Source organism: Pyxicephalus adspersus, chromosome 3, assembly GCF_032062135.1.
Source record: "Pyxicephalus adspersus chromosome 3, UCB_Pads_2.0, whole genome shotgun sequence".
NCBI lineage: Eukaryota > Metazoa > Chordata > Amphibia > Anura > Pyxicephalidae > Pyxicephalus > Pyxicephalus adspersus.
In genome coordinates this window covers 136,983,804-137,005,347 of record NC_092860.1, presented here as the reverse complement: position 1 = coordinate 137,005,347, position 21,544 = coordinate 136,983,804, and the positions used below count along the sequence as shown (strand labels likewise).

The following is a 21,544-nucleotide window of genomic DNA, read 5'->3' as shown; positions in this document are numbered from 1 at the left end:
TCATCATCAGCTATAAAGTGATTGGAAATCCTCCAACATAGATAATTGAAATTATATTTAAAAAAAAAAACATCCCATTTGCTAAATTAGATCAGCACAATAAAACAACAGTTGATTCTATAGTATAATATAGAACATTTATGAGAAAATAGGAGAAAATAGCAATTATTTAAACAATTTTAAGACAAACTCTAGGCAAACCGCTACATACACAGATGAAATATGTATTTGACATCCGTTTTACTTGTCAAATAACTAGTATCCCTGTAATTCTAATGATGAGAAGTCTTGCCTGGCCAGCGGGAGATTGGAGTTTTCTGTGCTGCCTACACTCATTTGCCTGCGACTGGATAATAAAAAAGAATCATCGGACTCGTCAATTCATCTCTCTGCCTCTGTCAGCATGTTCCTTCTTCATACATGAGCACAGCTGAGCAAATGGCATGCTCATTGTGCTGTTTTTCCTTCCCTCAATGTGAGTTCTGCTGTATAGGCGGTTGCAAAAATTTAATACAAACTCAAATTCAGACACTTACAATGCTAGCAGGTACAACACCGGCACCGCTGGACTCTCTCCCCTTCACTTGCATTAAGGTCGTTCATCATTCATGGATCCGCCAGAACGGATCTATGAATAATGTCAGGCGGCCGCCGTCAGAGTCTCACCCAATACTGGCCCTGAAGCGATAATTGGATTAGAATCATTTGATTTTTGTACATAGCCTAACACATTTAAAAATAAAGGGGAACACTAATCTGTATCCTAAATCAGCCTGAAATTTTGTTTTAACATTTTAATAATTCTATGTGCGGCATACGCAGCCATGACACCCTTTTAATAGACATAAAACAGGGAAGGTGATAAAACATAAAACAGGGAAAGTACCAGATTGTATATATGCATGTATGTATGACACAAAGCCTAGTACCTGCTCTGAGCAGAAGACACCATTTGGATAGAGCTACCTAGATTTTATTTTATTTTATATAAATGCCATATACAGGTATTCCCATTGTTAAGGTGTCTCAGCGAGCTGTGCAGTAACAAAGCAGATATTAAAGTGCACCTGTCATGGGAGGAGCACAACGGCTAGTATTGCTGGTCACTCCCTGGCTGTTTATGGTCTCAAAACAAATTTGCTGTAAAGGTGTTAAAAAATTTTCAGAATTCCTTATCTCTGCAATTGTTCCAGTGACAGTGACTGCACATATAAAGCCAAAGCAGCATCATAAAAACCAGGACATAAACACTTCCAAATGAAGAGCTCAGTAAAGGCAGCCTCCATGCTTTTCTTATGATTGATTTTACTTTACCTGTGTGCTTAACACATACTACCATTGCCACTACAATACAAGAGAACTACAGTGACAAGTTGACGGATTTTCAGACAGTCCTGTTTATTTCCTGCATGAAGCTAAAGCTACATACACACTTCCAATTATTATCGTTGGAAAACGAACGACGAACGTTCATGCACGATATATACGAACGATCGTACACGGCAGATTTTCGCCCGATAATTGGCCGATACCGATTATCGGGCGAGAAAAATTTGCCGTGTGTACGCAGCTTTAGACTGCGCCCCTTGTACTGAGGGGGTCCAGTAGGCTTTAAGAGAACTAGTCCTGGTTGGGCTAATAGAGATATCTTACTATCCAGCCTTTAATCATTATACTTTAAGAAGATGATGAAAAAAAGATTCATACTTTCTCATTTAGATTCTCCCCTCTTTTTGTCTGACCCTGATTATTTAAATCAGTGGTCCCCAACCTTTCTGACAGCAGGGCCCGGTAACATAGAATAAAATTTTGCCACGGCCATGCAAGGAGGGCTGCCTCCAGTCATCTGTGACCCCCAAACCACTGATTTAGATAAACATTTCATGTCATCTTCAAGAGAACCAGGGCTTTGTATATGCAGGCCAAAAAACAGATTTACTCAAAACAGACCAATGGTATTTTGGGTTCTCATGCACACATATTTGCACATCATGGCATACTTGTCTCCTCCAGCGATCCCCCTTGTTACTCCCGGTGTTATCTTTTACTGATTGCTTTCTGGGTCCAAAGTTGTCGTTTGTTTCTACAGAGTTGGTCAGGATGAGGAACAACTCTACCTTTAGTTAACCTCTTACCCTCTAATTTCCTCAGAAGTGGCAGTTCCCATATTTCTGTTCCTTCTAGTGTCCACGAAAGGTTAGAAACGGTCAAGTCTTTAAAATTCTGTAAGTGGGGAATTCACCAACAGACCTTCCAAGTAAAGGGAATTTTCAGAGAAGGAAGTTTGCAACTAAATATCTTGTGTTCTGTGCACAAGAAGGATGGCATGAACAACAACAAATGTTCTTCCAGGTTCATTATAAAGGCCCAAATGAGGCCACCTACATGAGAGCAATAAAGTAGAAAACAATAAATACGGTGATTTCCAATATTTGAGAAATATCATGTAGGTGTTTTCATATTAAGCATAATAACATTCATTGTGCCAATTTACCAGGGAATTCCCAAGAGAACAGGTCTGCCAAGACTGGCAAAAGAGAAACAAAATAAACCTACCATTGGCAAACTGTGAAAGGGAATATTACCAAAGAATGTCGACATTATTATTATTACTTTGCTCATCTGTAACCAGTTCTGCACTTGTATAGAAGACATGTTTTTATGACCGTATCCTGGAGTATGACACAGCTGGAAAACAATGAAATGTCTGTAATAATTTAGCAAGAGGATATTGTGATTGAGATTCCATCCCATGCAGAGTACAACCAATTAAATGAACAAGTCACAAAGAGATCGTTGTTAGCAGTATGGACACCACCCTATCAATGGACACATCCAGGGGACGAACAAATGCCACTAGCTCAGTTGGGTGTTTGAGACAGTGGCATTTGTTTGGCAATAGGCTAAGGTTGGGTGTTCTTAGCCAAATACTACAGAGATTAGGATGGAACACCAGGGGTAGGGTCCACCAAGTACACAGACACCCATGTACAGTTTAGGTCAAATAAATTAAAATGGTACCAATACTCAAATAAAATTGCGCATGTAAGATTTAATTATACTTAAAGATAGTTGTCTAAAGGTGAAATGGCCAAAGTGCTTCCCAGCCCAGTAAGCTGTGAACTAGTTCAGAAGCATAGAGCAACCTTTATGCAGCCTGCTGAAGAACCAAGGCTGCCTCTTCTTCTACCCCTCTGCCTGACCCTGCATGCAATGGCACTATTACAACAAAGTACCCTTAAATCAGAGTTGCTTTTCTTATTAATAAACAACAGTACATGAAGAGCTGCAATATGTCAATGTCAATCCCCCAATATGATATGTACGCAAAGTACCTCCTAACCACCTTTCTATGCAGTTGGTGCCATTTGCCAGACACCCGGTGCTGCATGTAAGTTTTCTGATCACTATCCACCACTCTGACATCCATACCCTTACATGTGTACTAACACATTGCTATGAATGTAATTTTTTACATGACCATTTGTAGTTTGTCATCAGAGTGAACAAAGAATAATTTTCTTCCCGGTTGTCAAAATTTAAGTTCCTCATACTCGAATATAAACCGATTTGTACTTGAGAATACAGGAACCAGCCAACCATGTTACAACTAATCGAGCAAAAACCTAATAATCTACATTAAAATATTTTCCATGATAACTTTATTGGATCCAAATCCACTCTGTGTATAACAAATACATTTGTGATTCCAGATATTACCAGGCATTATCATTTTTTAGCACACAGCCTGCACAGAAAGTGGAGCAGTGGGTACGAGAAAGCAGATTCCCCTAAAAACACAACTGCCTGCAAGTTTGTGAGATTGAAGTTCATATGTTAAGTGTGTAACAAAATCTTTAGTAACTGCACTTGTCTCTGAAAGCTCTGATCTGTCAAACCCTGATGACAAAGGCAGTTATTAGTGGTGTGTACCAAGGTTACAAAGACCCGAATATAAACCATAAACATTTTCAAATGAGATTCTGAGGGCAACAAAAAATTTCAGTTTATATGGAAATTCAGAGTACTTTTGTTTTTCATGAAAACAATAAATTTGTTTCCCCTTTCCAAAAACACAAGTTGGGTGTGCTACTACCTTCTACTTTGATTGGTAAATGTTGGTTTTTAATATCTGCTAAATAAAGCAATTAACAGAAATTCATTTTAAATGCTGTACAGACATGAATCCTTTACATGAAACAAAGATGTCAGGAGTATTTCCTAAACGTGGAACTGTGTCCGTTCTACAGAAGGAAATGTAAACAGGGTGAACGGTCATTTTGAGGCCAAGCCACTTACCCAAGTTGAACAATGACAGTATAATCTCCCACAGCTAGACAAAGTAAGTAAGTGGGCCAGGGACTCCAAACAAATGGTGTTTATGGAAACATACTGAATGCTTCACTGCTATTGTTTGCTTCTTATTTCTAGGTAAGGCAGGGACCATCAAAAGTCAGAAATATCTTCCTTTTTCATTGTTGGATCAGTTGAATTTTTTTATTTTATATTGACCAATAATTAGGTATAATAATATTGGATTTTTAGAGATGTTCAAGAGATAAACCATGCTCTGATGAAGCAGTAAATCTGCGAAACGTGTCAATACTTGTGCTGTAAACTGACCCTAGTATAGCAAGATATAACATATAGGTTATGTGTCATAGTTAATAATGACATTTATTACCTAATTTGCTCATCTTGTGAAATTGAATACTATGGACTTATCTTCTATTTTCTTGATTTTTAAATGTTAATAAATCTGTACCTGTCTGTAACATATAAAGTTGGAAAAAAATATCATTAAACTATCAAGCCCAAAACTACCTAATCAATCGGGCTCAGTTATTGATTACTGCATATGCATTTATTACATGCATGTCAGCATCTCCAATAATTTTGTGTTAGCCTGTTCAGATTGCACCATACATACATGAAGTAAAATGTTACTAGCACAAGTTTTCCAACTAGAAGGATAATCACCTTCAATCCTGTTGAAAAAATGGCCAATCTCCGGCCCCCCCAAAAAATCTGACATTCTAACCCTGCTTCCCGCTATTTAATAAGGTAAATAAATACAATTGGCTTTAGATGCACTTTTGTGTGCCCTATAAAAGGTGCCAACAATAGCATAAACAGTGTAATTTATTAATTCTTGTATTTAATAACAAGATTAAAGTTTAATTAATTACTTGGCAGGCAAACGTGGATTACACAAATGTTTCTGGGACAATTGTATAATGATAAGGCAGCGCGGAGGATATCGGAACAGAACATCACTGCCAAATTACAAACCTCAAAATAAGCCATGCTCTGAGCAGTAACTATGCACATTTTACCTAGAGTCCGATTGTTTTTCTTGTTATTAAAAGGGGTCCGAGCCAAAAGTTTGTTTCTGCTTTAGAACCAGTCAGGTATTTATTTCTGTGTCCTAAGGGTAATTCACCTGTTTCATTCTTGTGATCAAGACACAATGACAACTGTCTAAGAAAACACTGCCTTGTGTTGGAGAGATTTTCATTCACTTCCAGTTTTGTCTAGAGGTCTGGAACTTACAGAAAATCTCCCCAATAAGACACTGACATTTTCTATATTTCTGCAGGTCTCAGAGCGGAGTGACAAGATCTTTTCATGGAACAGTGAAGGGCAGAGTTTAGTAAACCCACTGGGCAGAGAAGAGAAGCATTTTAATTACAGAAGCTTAATTATAGCTTCTCCCAAATGCTGACAAAGTACACAAAGAGTCTTCATCCCACTAAGCTGACAGTCACATGTGATACAGTTTCCAAATGTGCGTAACTTTTGCCTTGTACCAAGTATTGCAAAAGCCCACAGTGTGTTTCCTGATGGTTGGTTTGTAAGAAAAGCTAACAACTCATCACATTATGGCTTGGTACTGGAAGATTCAAAGCTTCCCTTGTAGTAAAATGACTGCTAAGCTTTTTGGGGCAAAGTTAAATCTGTGGAGGTGACCCTCATAAAAGAGCAAAGTTGCCCTCAACCCCAGATAAAAGTATGACATGAACGTACGGAAGGAATGTAAATTAGATCATCCCTATAGATCAGGAATGCTCATGTGTTCCCAGGAATTCATTTTTATGGCCAAAAAAGACACAGACAGGGCTCATTTATCTATGGAGAACAAGAATCAGCAAATAGGATGGTGGTGGCTCAGTGGTTAGCACTCTGGTCTTTGCAGCGCTGGGTCCCAGGTTTGAACCACAACCAGAGCACTATATGCATGGAGTTTGTATGTTCTCCCCGTGTTTGCGTAAGTTTCCTTCCACATTTCAAAAACATACAGTTAGGTTAATTGGGTTCCACCAAAAAATTGACCTTAGACTTTATTAATGACATATGGCTATGGTAAGGACATTAGACTGAGCTACTGCTACCTGTTCTGGCCCTGAAGTCCATGGCTGTACCCTCCAGGGACTCGGCTAGGCAAATACAATAATATGATTTTATTGCACTCCTCACAGGTATGCGTCAAAGTAACCAGAAGTTCACATCACCAAGTCTGAAAATTGTCGCAAAGATCTGTCACCGGTGAGAAGTTGCAAAGAATTTACTTACTTTTTCGAAACACTGCTCCTTTACTACCCGAATCAGCAAGGTTTCACTTCATTGCTGCTCTCTCACAGGCAACAAGCAAGGGAACAGTTTTTGGAGATTCTGTCACCGGTGAGTTGTCACTGTGACATGGTCCTTACTGGTTCTTTTGGTAAATTAATCCGTACCTGTGACTTAAGCAAAGCAGGCATTACTATACTAGTTCCCTCCATCATAAACATAGACAAGCCATTCTCAACCACGGTTCATCCGAAGGTTGCTAGAGGTTCTTCTAAATGTGCTTGATTGAGCTTGATAATGATTGCAGAGTTCTGGTATAGCCAGTTGCATGGCTCTAACAATGTTGTTGTCTATGAAGGTTGCATTCTAGCCACTACTATAGGGTGCATACTTTCCACTGGCCACCAGCTTCGAAGACTTTATTCACACTGACCCCAAAAATAACTAGTAATGGTAGGGGATCCGTGAGCCATGAAAATGATTTTATTGGTTCCTCAGTGGTAAAAAAAAAAAAAAAGGCTGATCTAATCCTTCAATTTGTGCTACTGACAAACCAAACAAAACCTTGCATTTTATTTTATTTGTTCTTGCATGGTAGGTTCACTAGAACATAGCTGCCCTATTGGCTAACCAGGTTAACTAGAAGAAGCAGATTAATAAGAAACCAAGACAATACAAGCAATAAGGGTAAAAGTCGAACAGCCAAGAGCTCAGCTCCAGATAGGAACATAGTGACCTTTCCACTGCAAATAATAAAGTTTGTTTCTTGCAGGCAACAGAATGACCAGGTATAAGGCTGAACAATTTATGTCACCAAAGCATTTGATTTATCCGTTCAGCAAAGTGATCGGTTAAGTTGTGTCAAAACTTTATAACTACAACAAGTTTACCATGAGTTCTGCAAAGTGAGATATAATTTAGGTTTGAATTAAGAATGGTTTATGAAGGTTAAAATATATATAAAAGCTACTGAAAACTACTGAACAACGTAGCTCAAGCAAGACAACAACTTAATGTCATAAGGTGCAGTACCTCGAAAAAGTGTTGAAGTACGAAGGGGACAGAACGCCTGATTCTTTCACATTCACAGATCACCTAATTATCAAAAGAACTTTATTGGCGATGTTCAAACTAACTGAAGTGTCAGCAGCCTGGCAAGTTTTGTGGTCGTTTGACTTATAGCTGGGCATAATGGGAGTCAATGAGCAGATTATAGACAATTTTAAAGCAGTTGTAAATAATTGCTAGTTTTCAGGAGGACCAGCAAAAAGCCGAGTAGATTTGCTCAAAGTATCTCTTACCAAGCATTTGCACAGGAATATGACAGGGTCATGTGCCATGTTATGCCAGGAGTTAACTGTACAAGGATCAGGATGAAAAAGACTGAAAACAACTGATTGCAGTAGTATTGATTATATGAGACTCCATTGGTTGGGTTTAGACCTACTTTAACAACAACAACATTTGGAATAACAGAAGGATTACTAAAGCTCAGATTCTCCAATAAACTAAACAATCAGATGCCAGCCCCAGATTAGTTTTTTACTCCTGAAAGTTACAAAATACATAGAGAAAGTAACATTTATACTCCTGCTAGACATCACATAGCTCAAATAAATTGTGTAAAATTTAAGACGGTCATCTTTTACCCAATGCATTTCGCCTTTTACTGGGGAATCGAGAGATATTGTGGTGTAGTAGCGACAGTTGTTTTTAGCTCTGTGTAAGGATCAGAGAGAAGTAGTGGTAGAAATAGTAGTTGCTTTAAAATATAACTGGCATCAATGGCTGGGTGCAACTTTTTGACCCTTGGAGGGTAAACGCTTATTTTTTCCAGTGGACGATGGGGTTTTTTTTTCTTGAACCAAAATAATTTGCAGAGTAGTATATGAAGGATAGCTTGGCAGCAGCTAGCCAAGAGTGTGGCAGGCTGTGGTAACCTGAAGGCTAGCTGCTTTCAAGCTCTCCTTCATACACTACTCTGCACCCAGCCATTTATTCCAGTTATAGTTTAAAACAACTACTATTGCTACAACTACTTCTCTCTTATCCTAACACAAAGCTCAAAACAACTGCCGCCACTACATCACAAAATCTCTCGATTAGGATTTTTATCTGTCTATCATCCATTAATAAAAGTCTCTAAAAAAAACCCTGAAGAAGCCACAAGGCGAAAAGCGTTGGGTAAAAAACATCTTAAATCTACACAATTTATTTGAGCTACGTGATGTCTAGCAATAATATAAATGTTACCGTATTTTTCGGCGTATAAGACGCACTTTTTCTTCCCCAAAACTGGGGGGGAAAAGTGGGTGCGTCCTATACATCGAATGCAAGTTTTAAAAATAAAAAAAAACGGTAACATACTTACCCGATACCGCGATCCCGCGATCTTCTCTCCTCTCCTCCTGGCTGCAGCGCGTGTCTCCGCCTTCTGCAGACCCAGCGAGGAGAAGCCTGCACACGCGATCCCGGAAGCAAGCCTGGAGAGCAAGCGTGCCCCCGCAATCCCGGAAGCAAGCCGGCGGACCGGTAAGTTAGAAGGGATCAGCAGGGGATAAATAGGCACAGAGTGGGGAATTTATCCCCTTCTGATCACTCTGTGCCAATTAATCCCCTTCTGATCGCCCTGTGCCAATTCAACCGCTTCTGATCACTCTGTGCCAATTTATCAGAAGGGTCAGAAGGGGTTGAATTGGCACAGGGTGATCAGAAGGGGATAAATTGGCACAGGGTGATCAGAAGGGGAAAAATCTTTCAGAATCTTTTTTTTCTAGATTTTCCTCCTTTAAAATTGGGTGCGTCTTATATGCCGGAGCGTCTTATACGCCGAAAAATACGGTAGTTACCAGATACACACAAAAAGTATCAGAAAAAAAAATATTTTTATTTAGCAAAAAGCCCTTTCTTTTGCTTCTGTCTCCTACATGTTGTAACAACATTTGAAAGCCATTCCAGTCTTGCAGATGAGAGGATTGCAGGATAAATGCTGTATGTTTGTTTGTTGTTATAGGTACTTTCAACCCAAGGTAATAACTCTGCAATGCTACAATGGAAATTTTATGTATTCATGGATCAAAACCGGTATAGTAAGCGTTTGTACTGAAGTGTGGTTTGGGCCATCAGAATGCTTATATACAAGATCCCATTGGAAAGAATTCAGCTACATGTGAAGCAGCAATGTTTATGGGTTGAGCACTTTACACAATAATTGCACGAATACATAAATCCAAAACCACAAAACAAAACGTTGCCTGTAGATGCCTAAAGCCTAGCTGTATATATTTCTATTGACAGCATCAGACAATACACCAAACCAGTTACACCAGCCTTAGATCGGAACATTCCAAACCTATTAGGAAACAATTGAAGAACAATACAGCACATACTTTCCTGACTGTAATGTCCAAATGAAAAGCAACCAATCAAAAAGCACCTTATAAAATACTTGTTTTCACCTATGCTATCATACTTTGCAGAAAATCTACAGCGCTCCAGAAGCATTTACTCCGGTGATGGCATTTTTCAGGGTGAGTTACCCATTGGGATCAACAGTGGACCATGCTTATCTCAGTATCCACCTGAAGCCATGTGACAGTCCATGTGGGAGTATAGCTGAGTGCCAGGGATAGAGACCCAGGCCCAATATGACCATTAGATCTAAAATCAACTACAAAGACTAGATATGGACCAAACTGACTTTTTAAATCCCTGACAATACATGTTTGGTAGATCCAAAGCAAACTTTAAAAAGACAGTACAATATTGTTGTAATCACTAAACTTTCTGCAGCAGCACAATAAAGAAAGTAGCCCGAAATATTGGTTTCCCCTTAGCAAATAATTAGGATTTGTCAATCCCTTAGTATTGTAAATTATCAAGAGAGGAAAGGTAAAGAGAAAAGACGGGGGTTTTGAGGCAAAAAAGGGTTGCAGTAAAATAATTTCTAATATTTTATTTGATAAAATTCAGTGTTTTAGGAACTAAACAAAGTTCAACTCAAAATAGGTATGTGTGTAAAGATCAATAAAGCTAAAAGTGAAATGACAAAAAATGATCCACTATATATGAAAATTAGTCATAACATATTACTAATGAGTTTGGAAGGGGCATCTAATGCCATTCTGATACCCAGGCACAAGAAACAATTTACCCAACTTGTTGTTGTTGGAGCAATTTGCATTAAGTAGTTTCAAGGCTGGATTTTAGGAATGCAGCACGAACGTCTAATGGCCAAATGCATTTTACCTAAGTGTGGTAAGTGTTGCTACAAGATATGTATAAGGAATAGTAAGTATTGATGTATATAAAATAACTAATATAACTAATAATAAATAAATGAAAATAAAATTTTTACTGCAAAACTTTTTTTTGCCTCCGTCTTTTCTCCTTATGTCTCATCTCTTCGACTTTTCATCAGCAATATATCAGTGCGGCCCCTAAATTGACAATTATAAACAAAGGTTAACATGAAGCTTAATGTGTCCACAGTTGAAACATGTTGGTAAACTTTGTTGACTTTCCTTGTGCTGTTGGTTTACCACCCCATATAATATATGTTTACAGAAATAGGTTCCTAATTATAGAACTATTACTTGTATTATGAATGTATATAAAAGCAATATTGTGAGGAAGAATGATATGTACGGTATCCGTCTTCAATGAAAAGGCACCACTACCCTGACCGGGAGTAAACCCTGCAAATAGAAATAATTGCTGACAGTTCACACTTCCTGAAAGACCAAACTTCACCAGAGTGGATTATGCAAGCCTTGTTAAATCTCTGTTACAGGAACAGAGGCCAAGAAAAAATTGCCTTACATCAAAAAACAAGTATAATAAAACAAAATTAGAATGCTCATAGCATTAACATGATAATAAAGATAAAGAAGTATAATTAATAGCACACTAGGTAATTAAAAAAAGAAAGTTTGTGCACAGTTTCAGCTGGTCGATATAAAGTTTTATGAAATAGGTGATCAAAGTAGACAACTTAAAAGCAAACCACTGAGTGAGATCCCAATAAAAGCAGCATATCCCTGACTAAGGTAAAACGTCAGATGATTCTTGTCCCATAATCCTGGAGAATCTGGCATGTGTACAGTGCTAGTCATCTGTTGTTCCGATGAACGTCCTGGCGGATCTACCTACAACGAGCAAGGAACAATCAAAATGAAAGTGAAGAGGAGAGCGCGTAGCGGGTTGTCGCTCCGTCATTCTTCCCTTCCCCTCTTCATGCATCGTGCAGTCTTTTGTCGTTGGAAAGGTGGAAGATCCTTTATTATTGCACATGTGTACCCACCCAGCCTTAGGGTCTCCTAAATTGTAAGCTATTCAGGGCAGGGTCCTCTCCTCCTCCTGTGTCACTGTCTGTATCTGTCTGTCATTTATAACCCCTATGCAAAGTGCTGCGTAATATGTTGGTATAAATTCTATTCAATAATAATAATAAATTGGGTCTGTTCAAACCTTTGTGGTTTAGTTATTGTAGGAGCTTTGTGGTGCTTTGTCCGTGCTTTACCACTAATTCTATGTAACACACCTTTGAAACCGCATAAATAGTGCTGCAAGTGAGAATTTTTTGAATGCAAAGATAAACCTAGTTGCTGTGAATAAGCCTTAGTCCCATTATGGTTTCAGAGGAGTTATTGGGTGCAGCTTTGCTCTTATGGAATGAATATGTATACATATAAACCTTCCCATTCCAGTTTTGATTTGTGATGACATTCTATTATTAGGAATACTAAATTAAAAGCTAGAAGCCAATAGATACATTAAAAAAACACATGTGCACATTAATTGAAAGCAAACAAAATCGTCAATTTTAGGTATTGGCTGTAAATGGATGGGTTATATATTAGGTGAACTAAGCTGCAATGTGTGAACTCAAATCACAGTGCACCTTGTACTGAATTGTTCAGTCAAGCAGCAGAAATGGCTATAATAAGATAAGATATTAACTTCTTCAGTTATTATCTTTTGGCAATTGTCTTTAGGTTGATCTTGGCAAACTCCTGGTCTGCCATGCTGGTGAAATATGAATGTCCTAAATAGGGACATTTCTGTTCAGATGAAATGAGAAAGAAGATGACTATGCACTGCCAGCACTGGTTTTCTGGTGGTTTTCCAATCTTAAAGTAATATATGGGATTTGTTTATTAAACATGCTTCTTTGCTACAGCACATAGTCGCAGATTGTAAGCTCCTCTGGGCAGGGTCCTCTCCTCCTCCTGTGCCATTGTATGTATGTCTGTCATTTGCAAACACTATTTAATGTACAGCGCTGTGTAATATGTTGACACTATATTAATACTGTTTATTAATAATAAAAATAATAATAATAATGGTCGCTTGCTCAAAAATGCCAAAAACTTGCTGCATAATAGAATCCAGTTGCAGGGAAGAAGGGATTGCTCAGACTTCTTTTTTTTTATTACATAATTCTAAATTACCCACATAGCTATATCCTTACCTGGCAGTCCCTCAGATTGTGGTAAACCAGCAGGCTGCCTGTCCCCAAGAGATCAGGGTCATTAGTAACTCATGGCCATGGGCAGCGTATGGACTCATTTACACCACATTGCATGTTAAAAAGAAATCTTTACGTGTTACAGTAATCCACATCAATAGCATAAGCCGTGTTATTGCTCAGTTTACCTCCACATGCCAAGGCAAATCATATCAATTCTTCAAAACATATCTAACACATACAAATACTATTGTATGCGGTAAACATTGGCTAAGAGGTTAAGCAGAAGTAGATCCTATGTGCTGTATATCTATATTACTTTTGTTGTAAAGAAAAATACAATTTTTAAGTTACTGGCAAAGAAATATATTGGGATTTTATGGAATCAGAATTTATATTTTAGGTATGAGAAATCACAAATATGTCAGATAAAAGCCACAAATGTCTTTAAACTATACACAGCAAAGTTGATAAACCAGCAGTACTGAGCTGATGAAGAAACAAGGAAAGCCTTGCTTAAAAAAATTTTTAAAAAGTTTGATACGTACCTGTCTACTAATAGGAGTAAAGGAGGTGCAGCCATGATTAACAAATCTGTAGAAAGCCGTCCTAGCAGATGAAGTTCTCAGAAATCCAAAGGGTCATATTTTGGGAATACATAATGGAAAGGAGAAGGTTTTACTGATGAAATAGTAGCTCCATGTTCCCCGGCTGTCAGGAAGCTCACAGCAGAGGACGCGGAGTGAATAAGCTGAGCTTTCCTCTTGTAGTTGCTGTGTCAACAGGGAAGGGCACATACTACACAACAGTACTCAGAGGGCTGACCTGCAGGGTCAATTCACACCCACACATTCACATTCAGCTTCTACTGAAACTGCTCAGGTTACATTCACTCGCTAAGTGTATTTATAGAGCGCAGGTAGAAGACAGGTAAGACCAGAGGTGAGGGACCTTCAGCCCCTGCACCCATAAGCAAACAGCTGTAAGTTCAATGCTGGATACAACACCATGGCCTACTTAACAAAAGCAATACCAAGAATAATAAATTACAACCAGAACAAAAAGTAATTATTAGTATTATAGTCAGCAAATTCATCCGTGTTGGAAGGTAAGCCCAAAAAACATGTTGTACAAGGGGGTGCTGAGAAGTTCCTGGCTTTGCCCCCTTCCAGAATAAATCGAAAAATGAGTGTGGGTGCATATGACAGCCTAATATCTTAGTATGTAACTGTACCAGGTCTTTGCAATTCTTAAAACCTTTTTTTTCTTTTAGTGAGAAGCTGTGATGGCAGAGGCACAAGAAAGTTTCACATCGTTGGAGTTACGGGCCGTCATGAAGTTTTTGTTTCTCCAGGGAAAGTCAGCAAAGGACATTCACACTGAAATGTCACAAACACTGGGGGAGAAGTGTCCTTCCTACAGCACTGTCAAAACCTGGATATCTCGTTTCAAGACTGGGCATTTCAGTGTTGAAGATGAGCCCCCCAGTGGGCGCCCAACCTCAACTGACCTGGCAACCTGCGATGCTGTCCATGAGCTGATTATTGAGGACCGACGAATATCCGCAAAAAAGATACTTGACATCTCAGAGGAGCGTGTTGGTTTTGTTATCACCACTATCCTAGACATGTGCAAGCTTTCAGCGAAGTGGGTGCCGAAATGTTTGAACAGTGATCAGAAGAAGGAACAATTTAAAGCATCCAAAGCCATTTTGGCCCATTTTGAAGCTGCACAGGACTTTTTGGCTAAGTTAGTGACTGCGGATGAAACCTGGCTCCACATCTATGATGCTGAAACCAAGGAACAGTCAAAGGATTGGTGCCACAGCGGGTCCCACATGGCCGAAAAAGTTCCAAACCCAGAAATCAGCCAAAAAACTCATGGCATCCTTTTTCTGGGACAAAGACGATGTATTATGCTAACCTCCTGGACCAGCTGAAGGAGGCAACTAAAGATAAAACTCTGTGGAAAGTTGACCAAAGGGATCCTTTTTTTATGCAGGACAACGCACCTGCACACACGTCCAACTTGTGGCTGCCAAATTGAACACCCAGGGTTTCCAATTGGTCCACCACCCCCCCTACACACCTGACCTGGGCCCTTTGAACTATTATCTGTTCCTGAATTTGAAGAAACGCCTAAAGGGGCAACGTTTTGAGGTCATTTCTGACGTCAAATATACTGCTGAGAGCTGGTTTGCGGGCCCAACCAAAGGACTTTTGTTTGAGCGGTCTAGAAAAGCTGCAACTACACTGTACCAAGTGCATCAGTCTCGGGGGGAATACCGTATTTTTTGCCGTATAAGACGCACTTTTTCTTCCCCAAAACTGGGGGGGAAAAGTTAGTGCGTCCTATACGACAAATGTGTTATAAAATAATTAAAATAATATACTCACCCGATATCCGATCCTGCGTGTGTCTCTTCTCCTCGCTGGCTGCATGCACCGTGTCTCTTCTCCTCTGGCAGCATCATGTCTTCTCCTGTCTGTAGTGCAGAGCGAAAGAAGCTGGCACAGCGCCACCTGCTGTTCCCTGTCCTAACTGCCGTACAGTGGAAAAAAAGCACAGAGTGATCAGAAGGGGAATTTGAATGACACAGAGTGATCAGAAAGGGAATTTGAATGGCACATGAGTGATCAGAAGGGGAATACGGTATGAATGGCACATGAGTGATCAGAAGGGGAATAATCTTTCAGAATCTTTTTTTTATAGATTTTGCTCCTTTAAAATTGGGTGCGTCTTATATTCCGGAGCGTCTTATACAGCGAAAAATACGGTAAGCTGAATAAATGTGTTATTTCATAACTCTGGCTCTCTTCTTTCTGGGCAAAGCCAGGAACTTCTCAGATCCCCTTGTATGATCCACATATTAAAAGCTGCTACCAACAGGACAATTCGAATTAGTCTCAATCTTCGGCTACATAAACTCGTCAGATGATTCTCATCAGATAATCGCCTCAGGGCTGATATCAGACAAGAATCTGGCGTGTGAACAGCACTCGTCGTCCATCATTCCGACGACTGTCTTGGTCGATCCACAGACGATGGACGAGGAACGATCGTAATGAAAGCGAAGGGGAGAGAGATCAGCAGGGTGCCACTCCGTTGTTCTCCCCCTTCCCTTCTCTATAGAGCAAAATTGGTGCTGTATGTACAGCGCTCATTCATGCATTGTGCAGTCTTTCGTCATTGGAAAGGATCGTGTAAGATCCTTTCCAAAAACAATCATTGCACATGTGTACCCAGCCTTACGCATGCCAATAGAAGCCATATGAAATGAAAAACACTGATAAAACCAGCTGACAGCCAATCATTTTCAAATTGTCTTTCCTCGAATAAATAACCCCACTTTCTGCTTATGTGATGGGCTCACTATTGTCCCAAAACAATGGTGAATGAGCATGGAGCAAGGGCAAGAAAGTTCTTTTATCTGATCATGCTGGAATCCCAAATAGAGTAGAGGGATGAAGGAAAGGTATAGAAGTAGTTATCTCAAAACCCTTTCCTCCTCTATGAAACTAGACTATAGGACCCTTATTAGGGTAGTTCCCACATCCCTACCAATGTATAAACAACTCAAGCTCAAGTCACTACACAATTTGAGTCAAAGGCCTATTTTGTCTCTCTCATTAAATATTGTCTTATCCCTGAAGAGTAGCCAACTTGTGGGAATCCCAGTTACTATTTGCGTCTTTTTGTTCTCGTGCTTTGCCCCACGGAGATACCTGCTGGTTGCATCCCAGCCATTGGCCTGCATGTGATGCTCATTAGATCCTGCAACTAACACACACACAGACACATTAATATATGTGAATATCCCTCGGCATGTTACTTCCCCCCTGAAGAAGCGGTATATCTGCGAAACGTGTTGGAAACACATCTTCTATGATGAATAGACTCCTACAACTTTATTGAAGAGCTCTGCTATACGTGAATAACTGATATCTGAGGGCTATCATTTACTATTCTTTGTTAAAAGTATTTTTTATTGTATATGTAATAAATAAATTTGGTTTGACCACCCTTTCCTCCTTTATCCCAAATAAAACAGTTTTGTAGAATTTGGACTTTAAAAAGAATGAGTAGTTGGAACTTCATGATGAAAGTCAGTAAAAACTATGAATTTTTTTGTCTTTCCTACAAGATCCACTAGGGGGGGGGAAACTTTTGCCATATTTATAGTTCAGTGCCATCTCTAGAAAAAACTTTAAGCTGAGTGGAAGAAGCTGTAAGCGGGTGGCAGCCCCTGTATTGTGACCCAATCTTTAAGTACCTACCCAAAAACAGCCAGGTGGTTACTAAAAAGTGCCAGGTGGTGCAAGGTGGTGCACCCTGCTAAAAGGGGCTGGGGAGAATACTGTATCCCAAGATTATACCCTCACCCACTTCAAACCTGATATGGAATAAAGACACTCCTAAAATGACTGCCCCCCCCCCCCCCCCCACCCCTCACAGGTAACAGGTGACAGGTGACTGTATAATGCTAACATTTCCATAGAAAAAAGTATTACATTACTGCTTTGCATGCACCCCTGACAGCCTCACACACAATGCCCTGCATCTCTGTTCATTTACAGTGTTGTGTTATTCTTTTAATAAACTGATTTGTTTGTATTTCATCTGTTCCTGGGCAGTAATGTAATTTAGATCTCCTACCAGGACACCACAGAAAGAAGCAGATGTAAACCGCAGAGGACAAAACAGAAGCTATGATTTCCGCAAAGGTTTTGCATTTGAAGATAAATAATAATATTTTAAATTCACAAAGCTCAACTTGCTATACATAAAAATTGCTATTTTATGTCAATATACACAGAAAAATATTGCACGTGGGTGCAGTACCAACACGTAATAACTATTGAAAGCTTCTATTTCTCATAAGTAAATATTCTGTTTCATATTTTTTTTTTGCTTGATCCTTCTGTTCTCTATATTGGAAAGCTCAGAAAACTCTGCAGATGCCAACCAGAAGGTCCGGGTATTTTAGAAGGAAAAACCTGTGCAATAATCTTTGTGAATTGACAGAATGTAGGGAAAATATATATATATATATATATATATATATATATATATATATACACACACACACACACACACACATACATATACACACACACAAACTACAGATTTTACAGGATCTTTATTCTAAAGTGGATACAAAAAATAAATTTGGGTCTTTGAAAAGAGAAAAATAGTAAATAAAAAAAAAGACAGTAAAAAAATATCACATTTGTACATTGACCAGAACAAATATTGATAGGTTTGTGGTAAACCTCTTAAACTTCCTCAACATGAGCAGAAGATTTACAAGGGGCACACGGTGGGTATGTCTATACTGGCTGAGAAAAGAGAAAAGAAGGATAAAGGGGAATATTGGATACAAAACTGGAAGCATTCTCTCAGACATTCTGGGAGCTTTTGTTTTTCTTTCAAACCCTAAAGTCTTTATGGAGATCACAGTCACCCAAAAAGCAAAACTTGGTAGGATCAGAAATTGATGGGCTTTGGGGTTCAGCTTGTATCTCTTTGGAATTTGTTCATGGCTTTGAGTCTACTATTTTCACTACCCTTCTACCTTTTCCTTTGGCCATGATCAATTTGTCCATGGCACACTTGGGGTTCAGAATATAACTACCGGCTTGGATGGCTAAATAGAGTTTAACATAATGGATCATTGGTATTTGTGTCCCTTATGTACATATGGCTCTCTATACCACATAATAAACATTGCCATATTTAGTAGAGCATCCGATTGTAGCAACATGTACTTCTTGATTCAGTGAAATGCATTCCATGTTAAAACTGAACTCCAGCCTTACCTTGTTTTTAAGCTAATTAGCGGGCAGGACAGTGGCTCAGTGGTAAGCATTCTGGCCTAGGTCCCAGGTTTGAATCCTGGCCAGGACACTATCTGCATGGAGTTTGCAGGTTCTCCCCGTGATTGCGTGGGTTTCATATGGGTACTCTGGTTTCCTCCCATATTCTACCTTAGACTGTATTAGAGATTAACATACATAAAGACATAAACACATGACTGAGATAGGGACATTAGATTGTGAGCCCCATTGAGAGACAGTTAGTGACATGAGTATGGACTTTGTAAGGCGCTGTGTAATATGTTGGTGCTATATAAATACTGTGCAGTAATAAAAACTAGGAGTCCTCTCTTTCTGAAACAGGTCAGTGTGAATTTTCCTTGTCATTATGGATTTTGCATTACAACATTTAAGACTTGGCTTATTACCACATCCATACAGTGCTAGCATCATCTCCCTCTGTTCCACATTTGTGTTGTTCCTGACCTGCTCCTTGCATTCCCCTCAAAACAAGCCAGCATTCTGTGTGAGGGTAGAACAGGGTGGTCTGCATTCGTATGCAGTCTGTCGTCCTTCAGCACTTACTCCTCTTCATAGAATGATGATCCATTAACTGAACCGAAATGTAGTGAAGATTACATCCGCTGAAAGTGATCCTCACCTTTAGACGGCAGAAATTCTAAAGAATATAGACAGGTCATCACTAACATAATTAACAATTTCCCAATACCTGAGAATATTTTAGAATAGTGAAGCAGACTCTTGTAAAAGCAGGGGGCTAAGGGAATTATGGGAAGTAAAGACAGAGATGAGCTTTAAAAATTATTCTATTGCGTGTAGGTGAAAAATATACCTAAAAAAGTTACAACTAAGGTTACCTAACCCCCCCCCAGCTTCCATTTACAGCAACCAGGTAAGAATAACATCACTTTCTTTCTGGATCTTCTGAACACAGAGAAGGATAACTCAAAGAAGATACTCTTGTAATAAAACTGAGAATGTCTTCTCATGACATTTCACCTGTTCTGCATTTTAAAAGAACCCAACCCAGAAAGACAGTGAGGTCATGCAATGTAAAACACAGGTAGGCATAATCCTTGCTTGCTTTACATACAGCAGGATTTTAAGAAGGGAGATGGGCACCGCCAATGTAAGCAGGCCCTTTGTTATATTGAAAGGTCCACTTTAAAACTAACCTGCAATTCGCCTTTACATCCAGGGTAAGGTAACAGGTTTACTGGCAAGGAGAACACATTTTTCCTATTGCCCCCCAAATTCTCTGCATAACTTCTAACTTTAAAACTTGGTCAGCACATACAGAACCCCTTGCCAATGTGACTGTACTTTGACCTGGCAATTGGCTATTAAAACACTAAACAATGATGGAAGGTAAAGCTTTATACCCTAATTATTATTATCATTACTACACAGTATTCATATAGTGCTGACATATTACGCAGCAATGTAGAAAAGCCATAGTCATGTCACTAGCTGTCCCTCAAAGGAGCTCAAAATCTAATGTCCCTACCATAGTCATAAATCATTAGAACAGTCCAGGGTGAATTTTGAAGGAAAGCCAATTAACCTTACAATGTGTATGGAGGAAACCTGAGTATCCAGAGGAACCCCACACAAACACAGTGAGAACCTGCAAACTTCATGCAGGTAATGTCCTGGCTGAGATTCGAACCTGGGACCCAGCGCTGCAAAGACATGAGTGCTAACCACGGAGTTTTCTTGGCCTGTGAACAGTGGGGCAGGGTAACGTGTAAAAAGGTAGGAAAGTGCTCCTTTTAAGCAAATCTGTTATTTTGGCCAGAGTGGGCTGTAGTGCACCAGAGAAGGCTGATAAAGTCTTGTTTATACAGAACAACTTATGTAAAAAGGTTTCTCTCATTCACATTTAGTGTACTTGTTCTGGATAAGCAATTTAAGTATTCAAGCCAGAAAATCAGTAAAAGAAAACAAGCATTTTCAGGATACTTTTTACTTTGTTACTTATGGTGCAATTAAGATGCAATATGGAAACAATAAAAACATTCTGCAAGCACCAGAAGACACACAAGATAAATTCATCACAGGAAAAAAAAATATTAGACTCTCCTAACCAAAATCTTTTAAGAATGTTTTGAAAACTTAAGAAGAGTGCAGCCTAGCTATAATTAACTCCGTGTTTATCTGGTAAAGGAAGAATAAAAATAGTTTTCTTGGAAAACATTGGCAAACATTTATTGGTAGAGAAGTACAAAAATATGTAAAGCATTTCACAGTGAGCTCAGACCTTTTAGAAGATCACATATGACCAGCACTTGTATACCAATTGTGAGGGCTTCGCTGATTGGTTGAATGAATAAATGTGGAGCTGACCCAAAATACTACAGTCATTGGTATCATCCACAGGAGGTTTATGCACAGCTTTTTTTTTTTTTACTATTATTTTTAGCCTTTATTATAATGCAATCAAATACAAGTTGTTCTTGCACTAGCTAGCAAAATATACTGTAAGTCACTGAAAAGCTTATGGTAAAACAATGGAAAAATTATGTAGTCATAATATAAAGAATATATATGGTCAAAAATTAAATTGACATGAAACCTTAAAGTGCCCAAAGTGGCTTAGAATGAATAAAATTGGGTGGATGGTTGATTAAAATGGTTATAAAAACATTTCCAAACACCCCACCACCTT

General features: G+C 39.0%; 1 protein-coding gene across 6 annotated transcripts in view; it reads right to left on the bottom strand.

The window, feature by feature from the left end:
* TBC1D14 (TBC1 domain family member 14) overlaps positions 1 to 21,544 on the bottom strand; it is an 83,055-nt gene that overhangs the window by 35,552 nt on the left and 25,959 nt on the right. The window contains exon 1 of one of the 6 annotated variants that reach the window (XM_072406474.1): positions 13,588 to 13,842. The exons of 4 other annotated variants lie outside the window; for them this stretch is intronic. In XM_072406474.1, the coding sequence (XP_072262575.1) occupies positions 13,588 to 13,622 (35 nt within the window). In that variant the 5' untranslated portion in view covers positions 13,623 to 13,842. Of the gene's footprint in view, positions 1 to 13,587; positions 13,843 to 21,544 lie in introns of those variants that run through there. One more of the 6 variants, XM_072406476.1, reaches the window with a different exon arrangement.